The following is a 23273-nucleotide window of genomic DNA, read 5'->3' on the forward strand; positions in this document are numbered from 1 at the left end:
AAGTCTGGGAGGGTTATGCCTCCAGCTTTGTTCTTTTTCCTCAGGATTGCTTTGGCAATTCTGGGTCTTTTGTGTTCCCAAAGTCCTTCTGGTAGGCAAACTTATTTTGGAAATTGTCATTTATCATATTCATTACATGATCTGCTCAAGCCTCAGATTAAGCAGACATTAGTTTCAGAATTAATTGTAATTTTTTTTGTTGTTTGTTTTTTTGGTAGAAAAAGTGCTGTTTCCTATAACCCCACATTATGGAGAATGGTTTGACAACAGAGTTCTCTCTTCCCTTAGACCTTACCAACTTTCCAGATAGAACCCCACCCTCACCTCGCAAAGAACAGAAGCAAAGAAAATGTATCAGCATAAATAATTTATTGCGAACTCTCTAGTATCACACACGAGTGGGTTGACAATTCACTCAGAAGCATTTGGGACAGGAGACCAGGAGGTAGGCAGTGTAATGAAAGTGTAGCACGTGAAGACAGGTTGCTGAGGGGCAGCCTTCCTGCCATAGCCTGCTGGTGACCAGTCTTGGCCCGCGAAGCTACCTGGGGCAGGAAGGAGCCGGGCCAGGCCAAGAGCCCTCAGTTCTCCTTTGGCCAGCCCAGCCCAGGTTTCCGGCCCTTCCCCCTGCTTCATCATTCACCTTCCTGTGGGGCTGAGGGAGGTGTTGGGAAGGTAAGAAGCTCTCTAGCTGCCAGGCTTGTGGGTGCTACCAGCTGAGCATGGGGTCCCCGGTCTAGTCCTTGGCTGGGCTTTCATTGCAGTATCTTCAGAAAGGTCGGGATGAGGGATGGGGCTTTGCTCTTGGAGGGCTGCCCTCCCTCTGTGGCATCCAGGAGCTGCTGCAGGTAACAGGAGGTGCTGAGCAGCACGTGGCCTGTGGCCTGCGTGCTGAAGAGGGCCCAGCGGAGAGCTTCTCTGGGTGGGATGAGAAGGCGCTAGGGTCAAAACACAAAGAAAGCCCCTTCCTCCTCCCCCTAAATGCCTGCTCCCCCACGCTGCGTTCATAACTTCATAAACTGTAGAGTGACGTGCAAACAGAACAGATGCTGCTCTCCCTCAGCAAATGGGACAGGGTCTACAGTGTTACCTGCAATCGTACCTTAACTGAGACGTCCACAACCTCCCTCTTCTCGTGCAAAATTCAAGCTCATTTAACAAGGCCTTTTATTTTTCTAATGCTACTTTGGGCCAGCCAGACTGATCTCTGTCACATGACTCTGCCCTTCACAACCTCTGTTCTAAACAGAAGTGTTTCCAAGTCATTTGTAGTCTAGCTAATTTTCAGAGTGCTGGACGTGAAGATCTCCATGTCTGGTGTTGCAGTGTACTGAGGACAGAACTCCAGTCAGACAGGCCTGAGTTCTAATTCAGTTTCATTAGCTGTGGCAACCTTGGCAAACTTCTATAGCTCTGAGCTTCGGCACCCTCATCTGTAAAGTGAGATCATACCATTTTGATCCCACACAGGGTTAGGAGGATGAAATAACATAAATCACTTAACACAGGACCTGATATGTAGAAGAGAAGGGGAAACGTAGGGTCAAGACTAGCTGGTTGAATGCTTGACTACTTTAACCAAATTCTTATCCAGATCTGTTTGAAAGAGATAGGTGAGGGTCACTAGGGGTGTCTAGTCCTAGGAGGGATCAGGGAGAAGAAAACAAAAGGAAAATAAATTCTTTCTGGCTGATATTAAAACTTGTCTTCTATTAACCTTCATTCAGTAAATGAACTTATGTTATGGCTGAGGTGGAGGGGGACAGGAAGACAATTAGAATCATAAACATCTGTATATGAAAATACTTAAAAAATTTAAAGGTGAAACCTGAGAAGTATACCCATTTCTCAAATTAGAGAACTGAGGCTTCAAACCAGCTGTCTGGACATGAATAGGAATGAAATTCTGACACATGCTACAATATGGATGAACTTTGAAAACATTATGCTAAGTAAAATAAACCAGACACAAAAAGGCAAGTATTGTATGATTACGCTTACATGAGTTGCCTAGAATAGGAAAATTAATGGAGACAGGAAGTAGGACAGAGGTTAGCAGGGCTGGGGGAAGGGGGTGTGGAGAGTTAGTGTTTAATGGGTACAGAGTTACAGTTTGGGATGACGAAAAAGTTCTGGAAATAGATTTACAAGTAACTGTTGCACAACACTGTGAATGTACTTAACGTCACTGAATTTTATACTTAAAAAAAAGTGGTTAAAATGGTAAATTTTATGGTATGTGTATTTTACCACCATTAAAGAAAAAACACTTGCTGATGCCACTAAGTCATTCCACTGATTCCAGCTTGCTGTTGTTTTTTGTTTTTCTTTTGGGACCAATATGCCTACTGTGTTTAGGTCTGAGGGTCCCATTTCCCCTAGACGGACTGAGTTTAAAGGCTGAAACTTCTTGCTCTAGATTTTGCAATCTGCAAACTGCTGGCAGCAAGCCCAGATCAAGATGGGTATATGATCTGGTATAAGAGGAAAAGGGAACTTCTTGCCATAGAACGAGGCTCAAGCCTGCCGCTGAGTGTTATCTGTGGTAGGCAGAACCACGCGGCCTCAGGTCCCTCATCTGCAGACTGGGAATGCAGAGAATAAACTCGGAAAGCCAAGAAGGTCTGGTGTGCTCTAGCTACGTACGTTCTGGCAGAACTCTGGAAGGAGTAGAATTTCTCAGAAACCCCTGAGAATGAGGATCATATGTATCTTCATTCCTTGTACAATTATTTGAATTATTGCTACGTACCAGCATTCACCAAGGTATTGGAGGCAACAGCAATTCTTGCCCTCATGGAGCTTGTTCTGACATCTTATTTATCTCTGTGTCTCTAGCTCATAGCGTTGGGCCAGGACACAGAGAGTGCTCAGTAAACACTAAATGAAGCAACTGGGGAGGAGTAGCGTCTGTCAGAAGTAACTGGCAAGAGGCCAGCTCTGTGGTTTTCGACTACTTGGATGTCTCTGCCTCAGTGGCTACATCTGCCTAATGAGGTAAGAGTTCTCTAGAGCACCACTGGAATAGCTGAATTTGGAAACCACTACCATAACAGTACTTGTCTTATGATTAAACATATTCCCATGCTTCCTGTGATAGTTGATTGGACTTTCAAAAGTAAAGTAAAAAGTTTCTTTGAAAGTTCATTAGATGATACAAATGACTATTGTCCACAGACATACAAATTAATTCCGTTCTATGGAAGGACAGTTATTTCATCCCTCCCACCCCCATGGAAAAATCCAATTTTGTATTTATAAATAGCTCAGCATTCTTGTTGGATCTATATATGGGTGGGATTTATGAACTGATTGTAACTTCTTGCTGGTTCTCTTACTAGTTGAGTTCAATAAAATCTTGGACACATGTTCATTTTTCAAAAGATTAGAAGACTACTTAGGAAAACTTACTACTTTAGGTGAAAAATAATTAGTTGTTATAGTGGAAGGTAATTAGAAAAGCTAAATGTATCCAGGTTCCACCAGCAGGAGTATATGTATCCCTTTGGCATATACTACAATAAACTAAAACATGAATTCAGCCATAAAGTCCTAGACAAATGCTAATTGTCATACTTTGTCAGCATCAACACCAGGCCCAGGCTCCGAGAAGCCTGAGGTGCATGGGAGAAGATAGCGCCTCTCCCATTGCAGTGTACCCAGCCTGTCCCCAGCTAACCCCAATTCACTCACTTCATGACGCGCCTGGCGCCGTAGCAGCGCAGATCATAGGAAAGGGAGTATGTGCCATAGAGAGTCGCCTTCACGTTCAGGCAACCAATGAAGTCCTGTGGGTTCACCTTGTACAGGTCGAAGGTTACTTGGGCCACATCAATCTTCTTGGCAGGCTTACGGGAGAGGGAGAGTTGGTACCTAGTGCCCTGCATCAAGACAAGCATGTGGTTGGCACCCCTCAAGGATTTCTTCTAAGCTCCCAGTACTCTCCCTGACAGGTGGGACGTCACCTGCTCTGATGGGGGCTGCCATTTCTGCCCCTTATGGAGGACCATGAGCACGGTGTCATCTGTCAGGGATTGGAAATACTCTTCTGTCTCTACAATTGTGCCATCTTCCTCCAGCACCAGGAAGAAAGGCTTGTCTGCCAGCATCAGGGTATCCTGGACCTGGAGAATAAGGTGAGTGATGCTTCTGCCATCACATGTAGCCACAGAGCTGGTATGGGGAAGACCCACATCACACACCTCAGCTGGCACACCTCAGACACACACGAGTGGGCCGGGACTTACGGGATGGGACTGGAACCCGGGGCCCTTGCTGTGGGATCACCATCCAAAGAACCTATATTATGGTATCCCTTGGTACCTGACTTCATGGTTAATATTCTAGAATAGTGCTGTCCAATAAAAATATAATGGGAGGGACTTCCCTGGTGGTCCAGTGGTAAAGAATCTGTCTTGCAATGCAGGGGAAGCAGGTTCGATCCCTGGTCAGGGAACTAAGATCCCACATGCCGCGGGGCAACTAAGCCGGCATGCCACAACTACTGAGCTTGTGCACCTCAACTAGAGCCCGCGTGCTGCATACTGTAGAGCCCACACACCCTGGAGCCCGCACGCCACAACTAGATAAGAGAAAACCCGCATGCCACAACCAGAGAGAAGCCCACGCGCCATGACGAAAGATCCCTTATGCCTCAACGAAGATCCCATGGGCCACAACTAAGACCCGACACAGCCAAAATAAATAAATAAATAAAAATAAAAAATAAATAAATCTTAAAAAATTATAACAGGAGTCACACATGTAACTTTTAATTGTGATATAATTTGCATGCCATAAAATTCACTCTTTTAAAGTCTACAATCCAGTGGTTTTTAGCATATTCACAAAGTTGTGCAACTACCACCACTGTATAATTTCAAAACATTTTCAACCCCATTTTTACCCCAAAGAGAAACCTAGCCCCATTAGCTGTCACTCCTCATTTCCTAGCCCTTGGCAACCTCTCCTCTTCTGTCCATCTCTGTGGATCTGTCTATGCTGGACATTTCATATAAGTGGAATCATACAATGTGTGGTCTTTTTAGACTGGCTTCTTTCACGAACATGTTTTCAAGGTTCTTCTATGTTGCAGCATGATTCTTTACTTTTTTATGGCTGAATAATATTCTACTAAATAGATATACCACATTTTTAATCCATTCTTCAATTGATGGACATGTGGGTTGTTTCTACTTTTTGAGTATTATGAATAATGCTGCTATGCACATTCATGTACAAATTTTTGTGTGACATGTCTTTTCAATTTTCCTGGCTATATACCTAGGATTGGAATTGCTGAGTCATATAATAACACTATGTTTACTCTTCTTAAGGAAATACCAAACTGTTTTCTGAAGCTGTTGCATGATTTTACATTCCCAACAGCAATTTCTCCACATCCTCACCAACACTTGTTTTAGTCTGTCTTTTATTTTAGCCATTCTAGCGGTATGAAGTGTTTTTGATTTGCATTTCCCTAATGACTAAGGGTGGTGAGCATCTTTTCATGTGTTATCAGCCATTTGTACATCTTCTTTGGAGAAATATCTACTCAGATTCTTTGCCCATTTTCAAAAGGATCATCTTTTTACTGAGTTTTAAGAGTTCTTTATATATTCTTGATACTAGACCCTTATCAGATATGTGATTTGCAAATATTTTCTCCCATTCTGTGGGTTATCTTTTCTTTTTTTTTGATCGTGTCCTTTGATGCACAAAAGTTTTTAATGTTGATAAAGTCCAACTTTTTTCCCTTTGGTTACTTGTGCTTTGGTGCCATATCTAAGAAACCAAGGTTATGAACACTTATACCTATGTTTTCTTCTAAGGGTTTTATAGTTTTAGCTCTACCTTTAGGTCTTTGATCTATTTTGAATTAATTTTGTATGTAATATGAGGGAGGGATCCAACTTCATTCTTTTGCATTTAGATAGCCCATTGTCTCAGGAATATTTGTTGAAAAGACTATTCTTTCTCCATTGAATAGTCTTGGCATCCTGTTAAAAATCAACTGAGCACAGATACGTGGATTTATTTTTGGACTCTCAGTTCTATTCAGTTGATTTGTATGTATTATGGGTTGAATGGTATCCCCCCCAAATTCATATGTTGAAGTCCTAATCCCAGTACCTCAGAGTGTGACTATATTTGGAGATAGAGTCTTTAAAAAAGTAATTACATTAAAATTAGGGCATTAGAGTGGGCCATAATCCACTATGACTTGTAAGAAGGAAAGGTGTCTTTATAAGAAGGAAGGATTAGGACAAGTTACTCCCAATCAAGTGTAGGGGGAGCATGGAAATGGGGAAGGGTGTCATTCTTGCCCAATGTTACTACCACCCACAAGAGCTGCGTGTCCTTGGTTTCCTCTCTGAAAGCTTACCTGATCAATAGTTTTTACTTTTTTTTTTTTTGACCGTGCCGAGGGACATGCGGGACCTTAGTTCCCTAACCAGGGATTGAACCTGTGCCTCCTGCATTGGAGCAGGAAGTCTTAACCACTGGACCACCAGGGAAGTCCCATCTAATCAATAGTTTGAAAAAGTCTTCCACAGCTGTTAACAAAGCTTTGCATGGAAGGCCAATGTAGGTGACAGATTGAAGGAGAATTGCCCTGCATGAAGGTAAGGGAAGGAGATAGGGAAGGGAATCTCTAAAATCTTACTCAATACTCCAACGTCTGGGCAATTCTACAAGTTTAAGTACTACTGGAAAAGGGAACCTAAGGGTCCCTCCAGTAAGAAAAATAGACTCCAAAAATACCACTGACCTATTGTTAGTATCAGATGGTAATGTACTGCCCTCCCCCTGTCAACAGACAGACAGGATTCCAGGTGGGCACTACAAGCCCACTGGAGCTGCCATTAGAAAGGAAATCTTTTCACCATCTAAGCCATGAACTCCATCCCTGCTGAACTCCTAGCTCATGATGCAGAGGCAGCTGTTGGGGCCAGCTCTCTGCCAAAGTCCCCGTGGTGGGCTGTGCAGAGGCAGGCCCATTCCTACCTTGAGGCAGAGGTCCTCAAGGCTGTGTGTCATGATGCCCTTCCGCACACTCCGGTCAGCATTGCTTACTCTGCAGGGCCGGGCCCTGGGGGCCTCCGGGCTGGACTGTGACAGCAGCTTCTGGGTCACCACCGAGGTGCTGACTGCCACGTACCTGGAGGCCATATGGAGCATCAGAATGAGCTGTCTGATGCCTCCCAGCCCTCAACACACAGCAGGGTAACTTACCTGCCAGTCCTCTAGGCTGAGCTCATCATATTTCTCCTCCCCTACCACCCACCAAACCTGTTCTAGAGAGTCTTCCTCAAAAGCCTGCTGGATTGGTGCATCTTTTAAAAAAAAAAAAAAAATTATTTATTTATTTTGGCTGAGCCAGGTCTTAGTTGCAGCACGCGGGATCTTCGTAGTGGCATGCGGGATCTTTAGCTGCAGCATGTGGACTTCTTAGTTTTGGCATGTATGTGGCATCTAGTTCCCCGACCAGGTATCGAACCCGTGCCCCCTGCATTGGGAGTGCGGAGTGTTACTCACTGGGCCACCAGGGGAGTCCCTGGATCAGTGCATCTTAAACTTTAGTGGACACGTCACTCCCCTGGTGATCTTGTTAAAATGCAGGTTCTGATTCAGTAGGTCTGGGTGGGTTCTGAGATTTTATGTATGTAATGAGTTCCCAAGTGATATTGACACTGCTGGGTTTCAGACCATGACAAGTAGCCAGTCATAGAAGACTACCCCACATTTGCCCAATTACCACTTTCCTCTCTTAGCCTCATTCTTCTCACCTGTAATGTGAGATGAAGTGGCAAAGCTGAGGTCAATATAAGACAGTTTTGAACTCAGATACACGATGTAGAACAAAAGGTGTGCAGTGAACCTAGATTTTGGAGTCAGGCAGACCCAAGTTCAAATCCTGACTCCACTACCCATTTGCTAGGTGACTGAGAGAGCCCACCCTGTGCCTTGGTTTCCCCATCTGTTAATTTGGCATAATAATCCCCACTTCCCAAAGTTGTGGTGAGGTTTAAATGAGATCAGTAATGAAAGCATCAAGCAGTATCTACCTCTTTCTACTCAATGTGTGATATGGGGGACTGTGGGGGGAGAGACAGCAGCATTAATATCTCCTGGGGGCTTGTGGGAGGGGCAAATCTTGGGTCCCACTCCAGACCTCCTGAATCAGCACCTGCATTTGAATAAGACACCCAGGTGACTTATGTGCCCATCGAAGTTCAAGAAGGTCTGCCCTACAGCTCACAGTAGCTCCCCTTCCCTTCCATGCTTGGCTCTCCTCACCTGGAGAGGGACCTGGGGTAGAGAAAGCTGAGGGACTTCATGGCGTATTCCATCCTCGTCAGCTGGACAGTGTTGGGCCTGGGAAGGAAGCAGAGAGAGCTCCTGAGGTGGGGATGGGAGGGTTCCCTCTCTCTTGTCTTTTGACACAGAGCAACCCCACCTCCATCCAGCAAGCCTCTCCTCTGGTCTCCCCTAGCAACTCACACACACACCTCCCCCAGCCCTTCCCCATCCCACCCATGTACGCCACCGTGAGCAAGCTGGAGACCCCCTTAGTGCCCAGGCTCAGCCCCCCTCAGCAGCCGCTCCTCCCTCCCCGGCACCACTCACTCCATGTTTCTCTGACCCTGGCTCTGGTCACACTGATCAGGGTTCACAAGTCGGGACTGAAGAGGCCCTGCCTGGTTAGTTCCTGTCCCTGGGGGCAGAGTCCACTTTACGCTGGCAGGAGGCGAGTCACAGCACCTTGCACTGCTGGGGACCTTCCCTCACCTGTTGTTCAGAGACCTCCCAGGCCAGGCAACCCAGTCTAAGCCTGCTCTCTCCAGTGGGTCCTTGAGCAATCCGAACCCCTCCTGAGGGTTCCTGCTGGCCAGAGACTTTCTACCACGATGGAACCGTTCTACATCCGTTCTCTCCAATACTGGAGCTGCTAGCCCCACATGGCGACTGAGCCCTTGAAGTGTGGCCGTACAACTGAGGAGCTGGATTTTTATTTTTATTGAATGTTAACTAACTTAAATGTACACAGCCACTGTGGCTTAAGGCTGCTGGCCGCCATTCTGGGCACTAGCCGACGGCCCTGGGCTGACCTGCCAGCCCTTCTCTCCTGAGCCTGCTCGATCTAGCTCCTGCAGGCTCCAAGCCCTCCTGCAGGCAGTTCCTCCACCTGTAATGCCTCCCTTGGCCCAGGGCTAAACGTTTGCAGCCCTGAAGCCTGAGTTTCACTGTTTTCCACATCTCGGAAAGCCTCCTTAGACGGCTCACAGAATTTCCCCTTCATCCTTGCCCTTCCTTCTTCCTAGCCAAGTGGGCCTCAGTGTCTGCTTCTGCCATAGCAGCCCCACTCCTTGGGTGCCTCGCCCTGAGATGTTCTCCCTTTCCCAGCCCCCCTGCAGACAGGGCCTGCCTCAGAGCCAGGGGCTCAAGGAGTGCATGGAACGCAGCCCCCTCCCCAGTCTTTCCTTCTGACAATGCAGGGGATGCCCCAGGCCAGCCTGTCTGAGAAAGCCCTCTCCCCCACTTAGCACTACCCACATCAGCTTGCTTCAGCCTCCCTCCTCACTCCCAATCACAAAACTCCACCCAGCCCCACCTCACTGGTTCTCTAGGAGCCAGAACCAAACCAAAACAAAAAACCCAGAGTAAGAAACTCCTTACCTCCCACTTCCCAGCCTCCTAACCTTCCAATACTGCCCTTCTCAGCCCAGCCCTCCCTCCATTTTATTTCCAGCTCCCAGGGCAGCCCCTCCCCTGGCCTCCAGCCCCAGCTGGAAAAGAGCACAGGCACTGAGTGTGCAGCTCTCACCCTTGGGATGTCAAGCCAGCCTCACTTCCAGAAAAAGCCAGAAAGGAGGGGTGGAGGCATGTTTCGAAAGATTTGGGGCAGGGTATGGCCCAGGACATGGTATTGGGCACACAGGGCACAGGAAACAGGCAGGTGTGCATGGTGGTCTCAGCTCTACCCATGTTAGCTGTTGGAGTGTAGACAAGTTCCCTTAACCTCCTGAGCCCCAGTTTCGCTCACCTCTTCAACAGAGATAATGATTCCTGTCTTAATGATCCTGACCGGGGTAAGGATTTGTAATAATAAAAGTAAAGGGCTTTGCAACAGAGATACTTAATAGATAGAAACAAATATTGGTGTTATTGATAATATAATTATTTAATAATAGCAGATAATTTAATAATAATAATAAAGACTAGCTGAAATGTGTAGTGGTTAAGAGTGTAAGATCTATGACCCAGAAGTTCTACATATACGTAATATTTGGAGTTATATATATATCTCCAAGGGAAATGAAAATCTATGTCCACACAAAAACTCATACACGAGAAAGTTCATAGTGTTATTCATAACAGGCAAAATGTAGAAACAACCCAAATGTTCGTCAATTGATGAATGGATAAAAAAGAGTGGTATATCCATAAATGGAATATTATTTGTCAATCGAAAGGATATATGCTACTACAGTACATGGACAAACGTTGAAGACATTATGCAAAGTGAAATCACAAGGGACTTATTATGCAAACATTATGCAAAGCCAGTTACAAGAGATCACATACATACTTGTATCATTCCACTTGTATGAAATGTCCGGAATAGACAAAACTATAAAGACAAAAAATTAATTAGTGGTTGTTTAGGGGGGCTGGGGAGTGGAAGGGGAATGGGAACTGCTAGTGGGCATGGGGTTTCTTTCAGGGGAGCCCAAAAAAAGTTCTAATCTAGTAATCTGAACACAATCTACTTTGATGATTGTGCTAAATCTATTTGGAGGTTGTACAACCCTGCAAATATACTCAAACCATCAGATTGTACACCTAAGTGTGTATGGTATATGGATTATATCTCCATAAAGCTGTTTTTAAAAAAAGAGTTCAACCTCACCGTTCTTTTAGAGTTGGGTTTTTCACACTAGTGCATCAGAATCACATGGAAGACTTGTTAAAGATTAGATTGCTGGGCTCCACCACAGAGTTTCTGACTCAGTATGTCTGGGGTGGGGCCTAAGAAAGTGTATTTCTAAGAGTTTCCGAGGTGATGCTGACACTGTGGCTACTTAGGGACCCTATTTTGAAAAACAGCAGTCTAGCACTAGCTGTGTGATGTAACTCATCTAAGCTTCAGTTGGATCTAACAAATGGGGATTAAAAATGGTACCTACCCCACTGGGTTGTCATGAAGATGAAATGAGATAATCGTGAAAAGTACTTGATATAAAGTTTAGTGCACCCTTCAGGCTCAATAAATAGCTATAATCATCATCATCATGATCATCATCATCCTATTACTTATATCTAAATCCTTCCCTATAAAAACTTTCAGGCAACCATCATTCACTCACTCAACAAATACTTATTAGGTACTTACCTTGTGCCAGCCCTCCTAGGGTCTGAGAATACAGCAGGAAACAACACAGCCTTGTCCCACACTTCAAGGAGCTGACATTCCTGGAGGAAGGGGGAACTCAGACCATGAACAAATATGCAAATAAGATAATTTCAGACAATGCTGTTCTGGGAAAAAAACAACACAAGGTGATATGATAACAAATGGCTGGAGAGCTAGATTGGCCTGTAGGCTTAAGAAAGGCCTCAGGGCTTCCCTGGTGGCACAGTGGTTAAGAATCTGCCTGCCAGCAAAGAGGACACGGGTTCAAGCCCTGGTCCGGGAAGATCCCACATGCCGCGGAGCAGCTAAGCCCGCGAGCCACAGCTACTGAAGCCTGCACACCTCGAGCCCATGCTCCGCAACAAGAAAAGCCAGCGCAGTGAGAAGCCTGCGCACCGCAACGAAGACTAGCCCCCGCTCACCGCAACTAGAGAAAGCCCACACGCAGCAACAAAGACCCAATGCAGCCAAAAATAAATAAATAAATAAATAAACTTAAAAAAAGAAAGAAAGGCCTCAGAGGTGAGCTTTCAGCTAAATCCTGACTGGTGAGAAGTCAGTCTTTTCAAGACCTGGAGTGTCTTGGTCTGTTTGGGCTGCTATACAGAATACCATAAACTGGTGGCTAATAAGAAACTTATTTCTCATAGTTCTGGAGGCTGACAAGTCCAAGATCAAGGTGCTGGTAGTTCTGGTCTCTGGTGAAGACCTTCTTCCTGGTTCACAGAGAGCTGCCCTCTCTCTGTGTCCTCACTTGGTAGAAGGAGCAAGGGAGTCTCTTTGATAAGTATACTAATCCCACCACCCCCAAATTCCACCTCCAAATACCATCACATTGGGGATTAGGTTTCAACATACAAATGGAGGCAAGGGTGGGGGACACAAACATGCAGTCTATAGTGTTCCACCCGGGACTGGAATCGTCTTTTGAAGTCCTGGAGGGGGGCTGGGGGCATTCAAGGCAAAGGAAACATCAGTGCAAAGGATTTGAGAAGAGAATGAGCAGGGTGAGGAAACAGGAACACAAATCACTAAACTTCAAGACAGACCAAGAGCCAGAAGAGAAGTACCAATACTTCAGGGAGGAAATTATGGGGAAAGGGTTGGGGCCCCTCCCTTGGACATTCATGCCTCAAATATTTATTGAACATCCAACATGTGCCTAGTGTCTCATGATAAGCCAATGGATGACTCAGAAGCAGTCTGACTCAGAAGCCCTGATGAACATCATGGAAATCACACACAGAAAAGAAAAAGATAAGCACAAGCTAAAGCCAGAGAGTGTCTGTGGGGGATGGAGGAATGCTTAGTGAACCTGAGGATTCTTCACAGTGCTTAAGAGAAGAGGATGGTTTTGGCTCATGCATAATTTATGTATTCAGCAAGCATTTCTTTTTTATTTATTTATTTATGGCTGCGTTGGGTCTTCGTTGCTGTGCACGTGCTTTCTCTAGTTGCGGTGAGCAGGGGCTACTCTTTGTTGCGGTGCACGGACTTCTCGTTGCGGTGGCTTCTCATGTTGCGGAGCACGGGCTCTAGGCACGCGGGCTTAGTAGTTGTGGCTCACGGGCTCTAGAGCGCAGGCTCTGTAGTTGTGGCGCATGGGCTTAGTCGCTCCACAGCATGTGGGGTCTTCCCGGACCAGGGATCGAACCCGTGTCACCTGCAGGCGGATTCTTAACCACTGCGCCACCAGAGAAGTCCTGATGACTCAGTTCTTATCCCTCTCTTTGAGGCGCTCACCTCTAGTCTGGGAGGCAGATGTCAGCGTGGTTCCCAAATGCTGAAATGCATAAAATCATTTGAGCATCTTGGAACAGAGAAGGACTCTAGTTATGAAGCAAAATTGAGAAGCCAAAAAAGAAAAGACTATATATTCAACCTTATGAAAAAACTATTCTGCATGTTAAAATTGTGACACCATGAGTAAAGTCAAAAGACATACAATAAATAGGAAAAATATATGGCAACTAAAATTATAGACAAGAGGTCATCTCTCTCTCTGTCTCTCTCTGCCATCTGTATATAAATTAACAAGGCCAACAATGCAGTAGAAAAATAGACAAAGGATATGAACACAGTTCAGGGAAATGAAATACAAATGACTCAAACATAAAAAGATACTTCAGTTTTTTCAGATAACAATTTTGAAATTCTTATTTTATGTATTTTTTTATTGTGGTAAAGTGTACATAACATAAAATGAACGATTTTTAAGTATACAGTTCAGTGGCATGAAGTATATTCATACAGTTGTGCAACCATCATCACCACGTTCCTTGGCAACCACTACTCTGCTTTCTGCCTCTGCCTAATTTTTTTCTTTCGTGGCCTTGACATTTCTTAAAAGTATAGTCCAGTTATTTTGTAGAATGTCCCTCAATTTGAGTTTATCTGTCACCTCTTCATGATTAGATTCAGGTTAAATATTTTGGGCAAGAATATCACCTCAGTGATGCTGTGTCCTCAATATTAGCAGGAGGCATAAGGAGTCAGTTTGTCTCACTCCTGGGCAAGTTAACTTGATTACTTAGTTAAGGGGGTGAGTGCCAGGTTTCTCCACTGTAAAGTTACCGTTTCTTCTTGCAAAGATTAATCTGTGGGGAGATACTTTGAGACTTTGAGTGTGAAAGATGCACGCTCTTGGGAAAGTCACAGATGCCTTCCAGGCATCAGTTTCTCCGTCTGTGAAGTGGGAACAGAGACGTCTTAAAATCGAATTAAAGAAAGTGTAAGTTCTCGAGAGGCTGGAGTATCAGCTCCCGACCTTGGCAAAAAGAAACACGCGCTGGGGTTTAATTTTCTGCGCGCTCCAAATGCTGGGGAGGGACGGACAGGGCGGGGCCTAGAAGAAAAGCGTGTGCGTATGTGTGCGCGTGCGCAGGGACGTGACTACAGAGTCGGTCCTCCGGAGACAGAGAGGCCGGAAGTTGTCCTCACAGAACCGCTCGGCTGTTGGGTGGGCGGAGCTGAGGCGGCGCGCTTAGGGTTGGCAGGCATGTTAGCGCTCTAGTAGCTGCAGCTGGTCGGCGTGAGGGGCTCCAGGGCTCTGGGCAGGGAAGATGGCGTCTCGGGCAGGCCCGCGAGCGGCCGGCACCGACGGCAGCGACTTTCAGCACCGGGAGCGCGTCGCCACGCACTACCAGATGAGGTATGAAGTGAGGCGAGGAGCTCGCAGGGCCTGGGACGCGACGCCAGCCCGGCCTCAGGGTCTTGCTCCCCAGCCCGCTCTCGCGCACCTGCCAAGTCCCCTCCTCCTGCGACGGCCCGGGGCCGGCCCCCAATCCCGGGAAGCCCCGTAGCTCCTGTGAGTTCCACCCATTGATCCCGCTGTGCCTTGAGGGGTCCGGCCCCGCTTGGGCTCCGGTGTCTCAGCGATGCTGGCCCCGCTCTCTGATCTCGGGAACCTGATTTCTAATCGAGCCTCAGTTTGCTTATCTGGCAAGGGAAAATTAATCTACCTTTTCGGTCTTGGTGATGAATTAGTGAGCCAATAATCGCATAAAGAGCGTAGCATAAGATGTAGCACATAAGTCTGTCCAGTACGCGGTAGCTGTTATATTTTGGGTCGTTTTGGGGATTTGGACCTTGAAGTCCAGACTTACTCTGCCTCAAATGAGTTTTATGAAACCCCCCCACGTAAGGGATATTTCTACATTCGTTTATTCGTTCAACAAATATTTATTGAGCTTCTACCCATCAGGCATTGTGCTAGGCCCTGAGGATAGAATAGCGAAAGCAGCCCTGGTCTTTGTATTCATGTTATACCTTCAATAAAAAAGTCTATTGACAAACAAACAAAATTGGTCCCTGCCTTCATGGAGCTTCAAGGCTACAAGTGACTGATTCCCCTCCCGCCCCACCTTTCTGCACTTTCTATAATGAATATTTTTAAAAATAAAAATTTTTTAGAGATTTTCTTTACTTAAATCCATTGAAGTTTCCCTGAATCTTTTCCACGTCTTTTTCTCCACAGTTTTAAAGAATGACAAGCTCTTTGAAACCTCACTTTATTCTTATCCTTAGACCCTTGTCTAAAGGGCACCTCACAACTCAAGCCAGTGTTTTCATGCCTGTCTAGAGCAGAAACTCTGCTCTATGAAGGCGTGAAGGGATATATTTAGGACCTGAGAGAATTCAAAGAATAAGAGAAAATATCCTTACTTTAGATGAAAAATGTACTCTAGCTGGAGAAGTACGGGCAGCCTGAGTTGGTTTCCTTGCTGCCAATACCTGCTTCCATAGGCTATCCTCCTATGCCACAGTCAGAGTTCTCTTTCATTTTTTTTTTTTGGCCACGCAATGGGGCTTGCAGGACCTTAGTTGCCCGACCGGGGATTGAACCTGTGGCCTTGGCAGTGAAAAGCCAGATTTCTAACCACTGGACCGCCAGGGAATTCCCCAGAGTTCTCTTTGTAAACACAGCCCTGAGTTACTCTTCTGTCTTTAAAGTGACTCAGTGATAGTCTTTGCAACTTCATATCCTGCTACTCCCCTCTCCACCACATTGTAGTCCTTCCATACCCAACCATTTGCTCTCCTGGAACACAAATGCTTATGCCTTTTTGCCTGCATGCTGTTACCTCTGCTTGGAATGTCCATCTCCACCCACGTCTCAGAGCCTAGCTCAGATAACACCCTTGTCCAGGCAGCCTTCTCAGTCAACTCATCTCAATCAGAATTCATTACTCCTTCCTGTGATTCCATATATTTTGCAACATAGATTTACTAGAGTTTTTCCAGTTCGTTTTCTAATTGCTTTTTTCTTCCTGTGTACCTTGTTCCCAGCCTCCAGGCAGGAACTATACCTTATTCACGTCTGTTTCCCAGTGTCCAGTATAGTTGCCTGACATAGAGTTGGTGGTCAGAAAATTTTGAATGAAAGGTACTTCTCCCTCTGCTCTGCCCCACAGTGTGACCCTCAAGTATGAAATCAAGAAGCTGATCTACGTGCATCTGGTCATATGGCTGCTGCTGGTTGCCAAGATGAGCGTGGGGCACCTGAGGCTCTTGTCGCATGATCAGGTGGCCATGCCCTATCAGTGGGAGTACCCCTATTTGCTGAGCATTGTGCCCTCCCTCTTGGGCCTCCTCTCCTTCCCCCGCAACAACATTAGCTACCTGGTGCTCTCCATGATCAGCATGGGGCTCTTTTCCATCGCTCCCCTCATATATGGCAGCATGGAGATGTTCCCTGCTGCACAGCAGCTCTACCGCCATGGCAAGGCCTACCGCTTCCTCTTTGGTTTTTCTGCCGTCTCCGTCATGTATCTGGTGTTGGTGCTGGTGGTCCAAGTGCATGCCTGGCAGTTATACTACAGCAAGAAGCTCCTAGACTCTTGGTTCACCAGCACACAGGAGAAGAAGCGTAAATGAAGCCTGCTTGATGAACTACTGTGTGAGGTGAAGCCTGGGCCTCCCATCCAGTGGAGTGAGAGGGTAGAGGAGCTGTTCTAAAACCTCCTTCGGTGATTTTGGCAGCTGCGATGTTGACAACTAGTGCAAACTAGGTCCAAGTTCTGCAAAGCTCCTTCTGTTGCCATCAGCTGGTAGCAAAACTATGTTTAATTTACTCCTGGTTGGTGGAACTGGGTGATCAGCAGCTGTGAAACAAATTTCAGCTGGTTAAAGTTGAGATCCTTCTGAGTTTTTCATCCTTGCCTCTTTTTGGTCATTCTCTCTGCTTCCATCCATCACCCCTTAGCCACCGAGACTGGAGGAGATAGGGAATAAATCACATTCTGCTTCAATCTATGAGTCATGGGGCAGGAAACATTTGAGAGGCTGCTCCCCTTGCAGGCTGTGGTCTCTACTGTGAAGCGTTTTAATTAAAAAGAACCTCAATAAAGTTACAACTGCCTTGTCCCCCCTGTGCTTTGTGTTCGGCATCTGATAGAGTGTGAAAAGTGTGTTGTTTGAGTGGCCTTAGTCACTAGGAGGTACGTAGAGGCTCCCCGAGAAACCTGGCAGTGGCGGTGGGGAAGTGAACTGGACATAGGGAACTTAAGTCATAGTTGCAACCCTGCAGCTGATTGGCAGGAACTACTGTGGGCCATACATTTAACCTCCACCTCTCAAATGGTCCGTTCTCATTTATCCAGCTTGGGTTATGGGTTCGTCTTTTGGTTGGATATTCATGTTTATCATTCAGTGTTAACAGTGTTAGTTATGTGTCTAATACTGTTTTATGGTATCCAAAAGAATTTTAAAGTATCCTGCATATAAAAAATTTGCAATCTAGGTGAAACGTAATATCCATGTGAAACAACTAATGAACACAGTATGTCTGGTGTGGAGCAGAGAAGTTAAGAATAGAAGTGGGGGGCTTCCCTGGTGGCGCAGTGGTTGAGAGTCCGCCTGCCAATGCAGGGGACACGGGTTCGTGCCCATGTCCGGGAAGATCCCACATGCCGCGGAGTGGCTGGGACCGTGAGCCATGGCCGCTGAGCCTGTGCGTCCGGAGCCTGTGCTCCACTACGGGAGAGGCCACAACAGTGAGAGGCCCACATACCTCAAAAAAAAAAGGAAAGAGATCTGTGAACTAAAGGCCCTTTCACACATAAAAGTCTGACATGGTACATATTTATTGCATGAAAGATGTGTGTTGGGCTTCCCTGGTGGCGCAGTGGTTAAGAATCCGCCTGCCAATGCAGGGGACACGGATTGGAGCCCTGGTCCGAGAAGATCCCACATGCCACGGAGCAACTAAGTGCGTGCGCTACAACTACTGAAGCCTGCGAGCCTAGAGCCCATGCTCCACAACAAGAGAAGCCACCGCAATGAGAAGCCCGCACACCGCAACAAAGAGTAGCCCCCGCTTGCCGCAACTAGAGAAAAGCCCGCGTGCAGCAACGAAGACCCAACACAAACAAAAATAAATAAAAAATAAAAACATTAGGTGTGTACTCAGTCTCTATTAGGTACTGGCAGTACTTCTAGGTACCCAACCTTTAGATGTCCTGATTATCATTTCAAACTCAGTGTGTCCTAAACTTAACTCTTTGCCTTCTACCTCATATTCATTCCTCTTCCTGCATCCCTGTGTGCAAGTGAGTATACCAAGAATACAGCTCTGTATCATCAAGTCCCTACTATGTGCCATATTTTTTTCTTTTCTTTCTTTATTTTTGGCTGCGTTGGGTCTTTGTTGCTGTGCGCGGGCTTTCTCTAGTTGCAGCGAGCGGGGGCTGCTCTTTGTTGTGGTGCGCGGGCTTCTCGTTGCGGTGGCTTCTCTTGTTGCGGAGCACGGGCTGCAGGTGTGCCGGCTTCAGTAGTTGTAGCATGTGGGCTCAGTAGTTGTGGCTTGTGGGCTCTAGAGCACAGGCTCAGTAGTTGTGGTGCATGGGCTTAGTTGCTTCTTGGCATGTGGGATCTTCCCGGACCAGGGCTCAACCCCCTGCTCCCTGCATTGGCAGGCGGATTCTTAACAACTGTGCCACCAGGGAAGCCCGATGTGCCATTATTTTTTGAACAACCAAAATTCCTTAATCCTTTTCAGACATTTCCAAAGTGTGGTTCCAGTGCATCACTCTTGATTTATCTCCTGACACTGTCCGTCACACACTGTCTGTCTCAGTCAGGAAAACCTCTTATGAATCCCAATATTGGTTCCATGTTTTCCCAGTTTCCTTAAAAATTTTCCTTTTCTGCTTTTATACTTCTTTATTACTTATCTTTCAAGACCTAGTTTTATACGGTAATTCTGGAGCCTTCTGGCTACTTCACTTCAAGGAGTGAGGGTTCTTTCTTTGAATTCACATGGCATTTTAATTTTATCTCTTCTACTGACAGAATTACTAGTTTACATGTCTTTTCCTCACCCCTTGCTCTTTACCTAATGTGCATCATGCACTCTGAATTTACTGAATGAAGTAACTTGTGCTATTGTAGCCTAAAGTCAGAGCAAAGAACTAGAGTGAAGGGTAGGATTTGGATAGCAGAGAGGTGCAGATGGAAATGAGTGGGTAATGGAGTTACGTGCACCAGGCACAGATTGCTGATTTTTAAAGAACCGGGATGTAAATAATTATTAAAAAAAGAATTTAAAATTTATTTGATTACTGGAATGGTACTTTACAGTCTTGTAGTGCTTTTCAAGACCCATTATGAAGGGACTTCCCTGATGGTGCAGTGGTTGAGCATCCGCCTGCCAATTCAGGGGACATGCGTTCGATCCCTAGTCCGGGAAGATCCCACATGCCACAGAGCAACTAAGCCCGTGCGCTACAACTACTGAAACCCACGCGCCTAGAGCCCGTGATCTGCAACAAGAGTAGCCACCGCAATGAGAAGCCCGGGCACCACAACGAGGAGTAGTCCCCACTCGCCACAACTAAAGAAAGCCCGCACATAGCAACAAAGACCCAATGCAGCAAAAAATAAATAAAATTAAAAAAAGAAAAGACCCATTCCGAAAATTATTGTCAACACGAAAAGAGAGCCGTTTGGTTCATTTTAGTTTTCTGCTTGTTGGCTTGTTGGGATTCTGCTTTTTGGGCTTTCCAAGCTTTTTTTCCCCCTGCCTCATGGTTGTAGTATTCCCTGAAGTAAACAAGATCCCCTTTGAAAGGGATCTTGATTTAGTGGGAAGAGCACTGTATTTGGATCAGGAGACAAGTTCAAGTACCAAGATCAGCCCTGCCAAATTCACGGGATTGTTTTGAAGATCAAATGAGGTAAAATCTTGAGAAGGTGCTTTAAGAACCCTAACACTATACAAATGTGAGGAATGGTTATTAATCCCTGATGTTTGTATACAGAGCTAGAGGGTGTAGGCCTTGGAAGAACCCTTAGTGAGCATCTAGTCTATGCGAAAGGCAGTGTGGTATAGTGGAAAGAACAGTTTTTGATATTACACTGACTCAGGTTAGAAATCTAGCCAGGCATTTTGCTACCTTTTGCCTTGAGCAAGATATTTGAGCCTCTGTTTTTATCTAACGTATGGGGATCATAGCATCTACCACCCAGGGTTGTTGTGAGGATTAAATAAAATAATGTATATAAACTGTATAGTACATAGTAGGTGCTTAATAAATATCAAAGTCCCTTCCCTTGATGAGCAGTGTTGGTGTTCCCCTCTCAGATTGGGGGTCCCTTCCTCTTCTCTTAAGCATAACTTCTTGCATCGATATTCTAGAGATTGATCCCTTCTGGAAGAGCAGGAATAAGAAAGGAACACTTGTGTACTCTTGGTTTTTGTTGGTCTAATTGGTTGGACCTTCTTGCCCAGGGTGCCCAAACAGTAGACACAGTTGCCGCAACAGACCTTGGGAATCTGGCATTACAGGAAGAGCCTGGAGACGCTGTTGCATTCAGCGTCCATGCATGGGTAAGGCTTTGTCAGGAAGAATGGCTGCCCAAGGACCCCACAGTGTCCTGTCTACCTGAGCACGCGTAGGGGCCTGCCAAAACCTCCTGAGCGCCTGGCTTGCTCCCCACGTAAAGGTTACTGGAGAGTGAAGTCTGGATCAGCTCATTCAGACACAAACCACAGGTGAGATAGGCCTTGGCCACCTTCCAAAAGGACAGGACTTCTGTGCTGCAGGCCTACCGCACACCTTTGTTGCCTTTACTCCAGTTGGCCCCCTCCTGTTCCAGCCACAGAAGCACTCCCCCCTTGCTGACACTTGCCAAACAATCCCTACTCTCCTAGAAATCTGATCACTGATGACTCACTCCCGTAAGACCTACTATCCTTTTTTCTTTCCAACTATTACAGTTTCTCCCCCCCCACGTTGTTAATCCTACCAACTCATCACATTGTTCCGTCTAGTACTTCTTTTTTTTTTAAAGCCCTTCATGACATCTATTTTTTAAAAAAAATATTTGTTTATTTGGTTGCACGGGGTCTTAGTTGCAGCAGGTGGTCTCCTTAGTTGTGGCATGAGAACTCTTAGTTATGGCATGCATGTGGGGATCTAGCTCCCTGACCAGGGATTGAACCCACGCCCCCTGCATTGGGAGCGCAGTCTTATCCACTGCACCACCAGGGAAGTCCCCTCATTCTAGTACTTCTGTGGACTACAGGGCCCAGAAACCACAGATCTCCCCAAGCAGTGTGTTCTGACAGAAAGAGCTAGAAAGACACAGGGGTGAGTCTCAGCTCTCCATTTTCTGTTTGGACAAGTTACTTAATCTTCCCAGTGTTTCCAAGTCTGTAAGATGTTTAGTAAGACTGACCTCAAGGGTTGTAGTACCAATAATATGAGATAATGTGGGCAAAGCACACAGCCCAGAGCCTGATAATAGGAGTTCAGCAAATTGTGATCTGACCCCCTCCCCCTTCCCCAGGGTGTGCTGGAATTTACCCACTGTGCTTTTTACTTTAAATCCTTTTTGGAACAGGCTCCACAATAAACTAGCAAAACAATAAAATACAGACCTCCTTTTCTCTCTCCTTTCCCCCTTTCTACTTTCTTCCTCTGCCTTTTCTATGTGGTCCTTTTCTTCCCTTTCTGTTCTTTATTTCTCGTGTGTATGTGTCTGTTATTTGTTTTCTGCTTCTCCTACCATACCTTAGCCAGGGTCAGGGAGCAGTTAACCAAGTATTTTCACTGTGAGAATCAAATCAGAAGATAAAAGGAGTCAAAAGAGAAAAGTATTCTAGAATGGAGCCAAGTTTCTCACTTCACGCCCCCAGCATTAGAAAACACATTATCGGTATAGATCTAAACCATTGTGGGCTAGGTGAAATTTAGGGGGAAGACTCCCTAACCTGTCTTTAGTATGGCCAGACCACCCTTTTCTCCCTTCACATCTTACTGATTTGTTTGCAGTGATGGACTTCAAGGTCAAAAGACAGAACTGTGTCAGGCAGGCCCTTTTGGGTTCCCAGAAGCAGAGGGGGATGAGGCAGTGGGAGGAGAGGCCATAAGGATGGTAGAAAGAGAAATGAACTGTGAGAGGATGGCAGAATTGGAGCTCCTTGGGCTAGAGACCTTGACCAAATCATTCTCCTTCCTGCTTCCTTATTTCTCTCTTTATGAAATGAATAATTATCACCTGTCTTGTAAGGTGGTCATATTTCATCAAATATGAAAGTGCTTATGAAATGTGAAATAGGTAAACTGCTGCTTAGATGAAACATCATAATTTACATTTATTCAACTACAGAGCACCTATTTCACGACATCCATTGCTAGGCACTGGAAAAACAAAGATAAGAAAGGGTCTTTCTAAGAAACTCAAAAGCTAGAGGGTATTTTTAGGATAATGGGTACAATGGGGTCTTTAGACAGTGGACCTAAAGACTTAAGAACTAGAATTGGCCTAAAGATAGGTATGATCAAGCTACTGAAAGTGCAGAGGGATAATAACAATCTCAAGATACCTTCACCCAGTAGGTGTGCCCCAAACTTTCTACGGTGTGTGTCACCAAGGTGAGGGCTGAAGCAGTTCAAATGCTCCATGAGTAGGAGGAAGCCATGGGACGACGTGGAGGGTCCCCGCAGAGAATGGAGCCTCTTCAGCATCGGAAACCACAGGAAACCAGGTCAATGCGTGGGGCCCACTCCCTCAGCTCCAGGGCTCAGCTATGAGACCTGGGGCTTCCTGAGCAGACTGTACTGATGAGTGGCTCCTTGAAGCTGGAGGCCCTTTGGCAGAAGTGCTGGAACTGGCCAACGGGTAGAGAGAGAAAGCTGGACCCTAGTCCTGAAAGTCAGCCAGGTGGGAGCCAGGATGCACAGGGGGACATGTGAGGTTTACGTGCTTTTTTGTTCTGCCCACCTCTAAGTGGTGCATCAGTCACCTCGGTCTCCAGCACCCACTACAGAGAAGTGCTTCATGGCTCTGTCAGTCTTTTAAGTGAGAGGATGAAGCACGTGTCCAGGGGAGATTCAAGGCCAGGAGCACG

At 46.0% G+C, this 23273-nt stretch overlaps 2 protein-coding genes across 3 annotated transcripts; one reads left to right on the plus strand and one right to left on the minus strand.

The window, feature by feature from the left end:
- Nucleotides 1–755: 755 nt before the first annotated feature.
- Nucleotides 756–11452, minus strand: CIDEC (cell death inducing DFFA like effector c; the record flags this gene model as incomplete). Its single annotated transcript, XM_079934176.1, has 7 exons — nucleotides 11399–11452; nucleotides 10595–10636; nucleotides 8302–8379; nucleotides 7009–7162; nucleotides 3966–4124; nucleotides 3694–3881; nucleotides 756–918 (listed from the first exon to the last, which is right to left on the minus strand). The coding sequence occupies exons 3-7, from the start codon at nucleotides 8352–8354 to the stop codon at nucleotides 756–758; spliced, it is 717 nt and encodes a 238-aa protein (XP_079790302.1). The 5' UTR covers nucleotides 8355–8379; nucleotides 10595–10636; nucleotides 11399–11452.
- Nucleotides 11453–14388: 2936 nt separating this feature from the next.
- On the plus strand, nucleotides 14389–17691 carry JAGN1 (jagunal homolog 1). 2 transcript variants are annotated; one of them, XM_079934609.1, is made up of 2 exons: nucleotides 14389–14570; nucleotides 16333–17690. In XM_079934609.1, the coding sequence occupies exons 1-2, from the start codon at nucleotides 14482–14484 to the stop codon at nucleotides 16793–16795; spliced, it is 552 nt and encodes a 183-aa protein (XP_079790735.1). In that variant the 5' UTR covers nucleotides 14389–14481; the 3' UTR covers nucleotides 16796–17690. The 2 variants fall into 2 exon arrangements, with proteins under 2 accessions (XP_079790735.1, XP_079790736.1); XM_079934610.1 differs by lacking the exon at nucleotides 14389–14570 and adding an exon at nucleotides 14607–14726 and having other exon boundaries at nucleotides 16333–17691.
- The last annotated feature ends 5582 nt before the right edge of the window (nucleotides 17692–23273 follow it).

Source organism: Stenella coeruleoalba (assembly GCF_951394435.1).
Source record: "Stenella coeruleoalba genome assembly, chromosome: 10".
Taxonomy (NCBI): Eukaryota; Metazoa; Chordata; class Mammalia; order Artiodactyla; family Delphinidae; genus Stenella; species Stenella coeruleoalba.

What these genes read in the sequence shown, in the direction of transcription:
- JAGN1 (XM_079934609.1), top strand. Translation starts at nt 14,482, where the DNA reads ATGGCGTCTCGGGCAGGCCCGCGAGCGGCCGGCACCGACGGCAGCGAC. An exon ending in GCCACGCACTACCAGATGAG is followed by an intron (nt 14,571 to 16,332) that starts GTATGAAGTGAG and finishes TCTGCCCCACAG; the next exon opens with TGTGACCCTCAAGTATGAAA.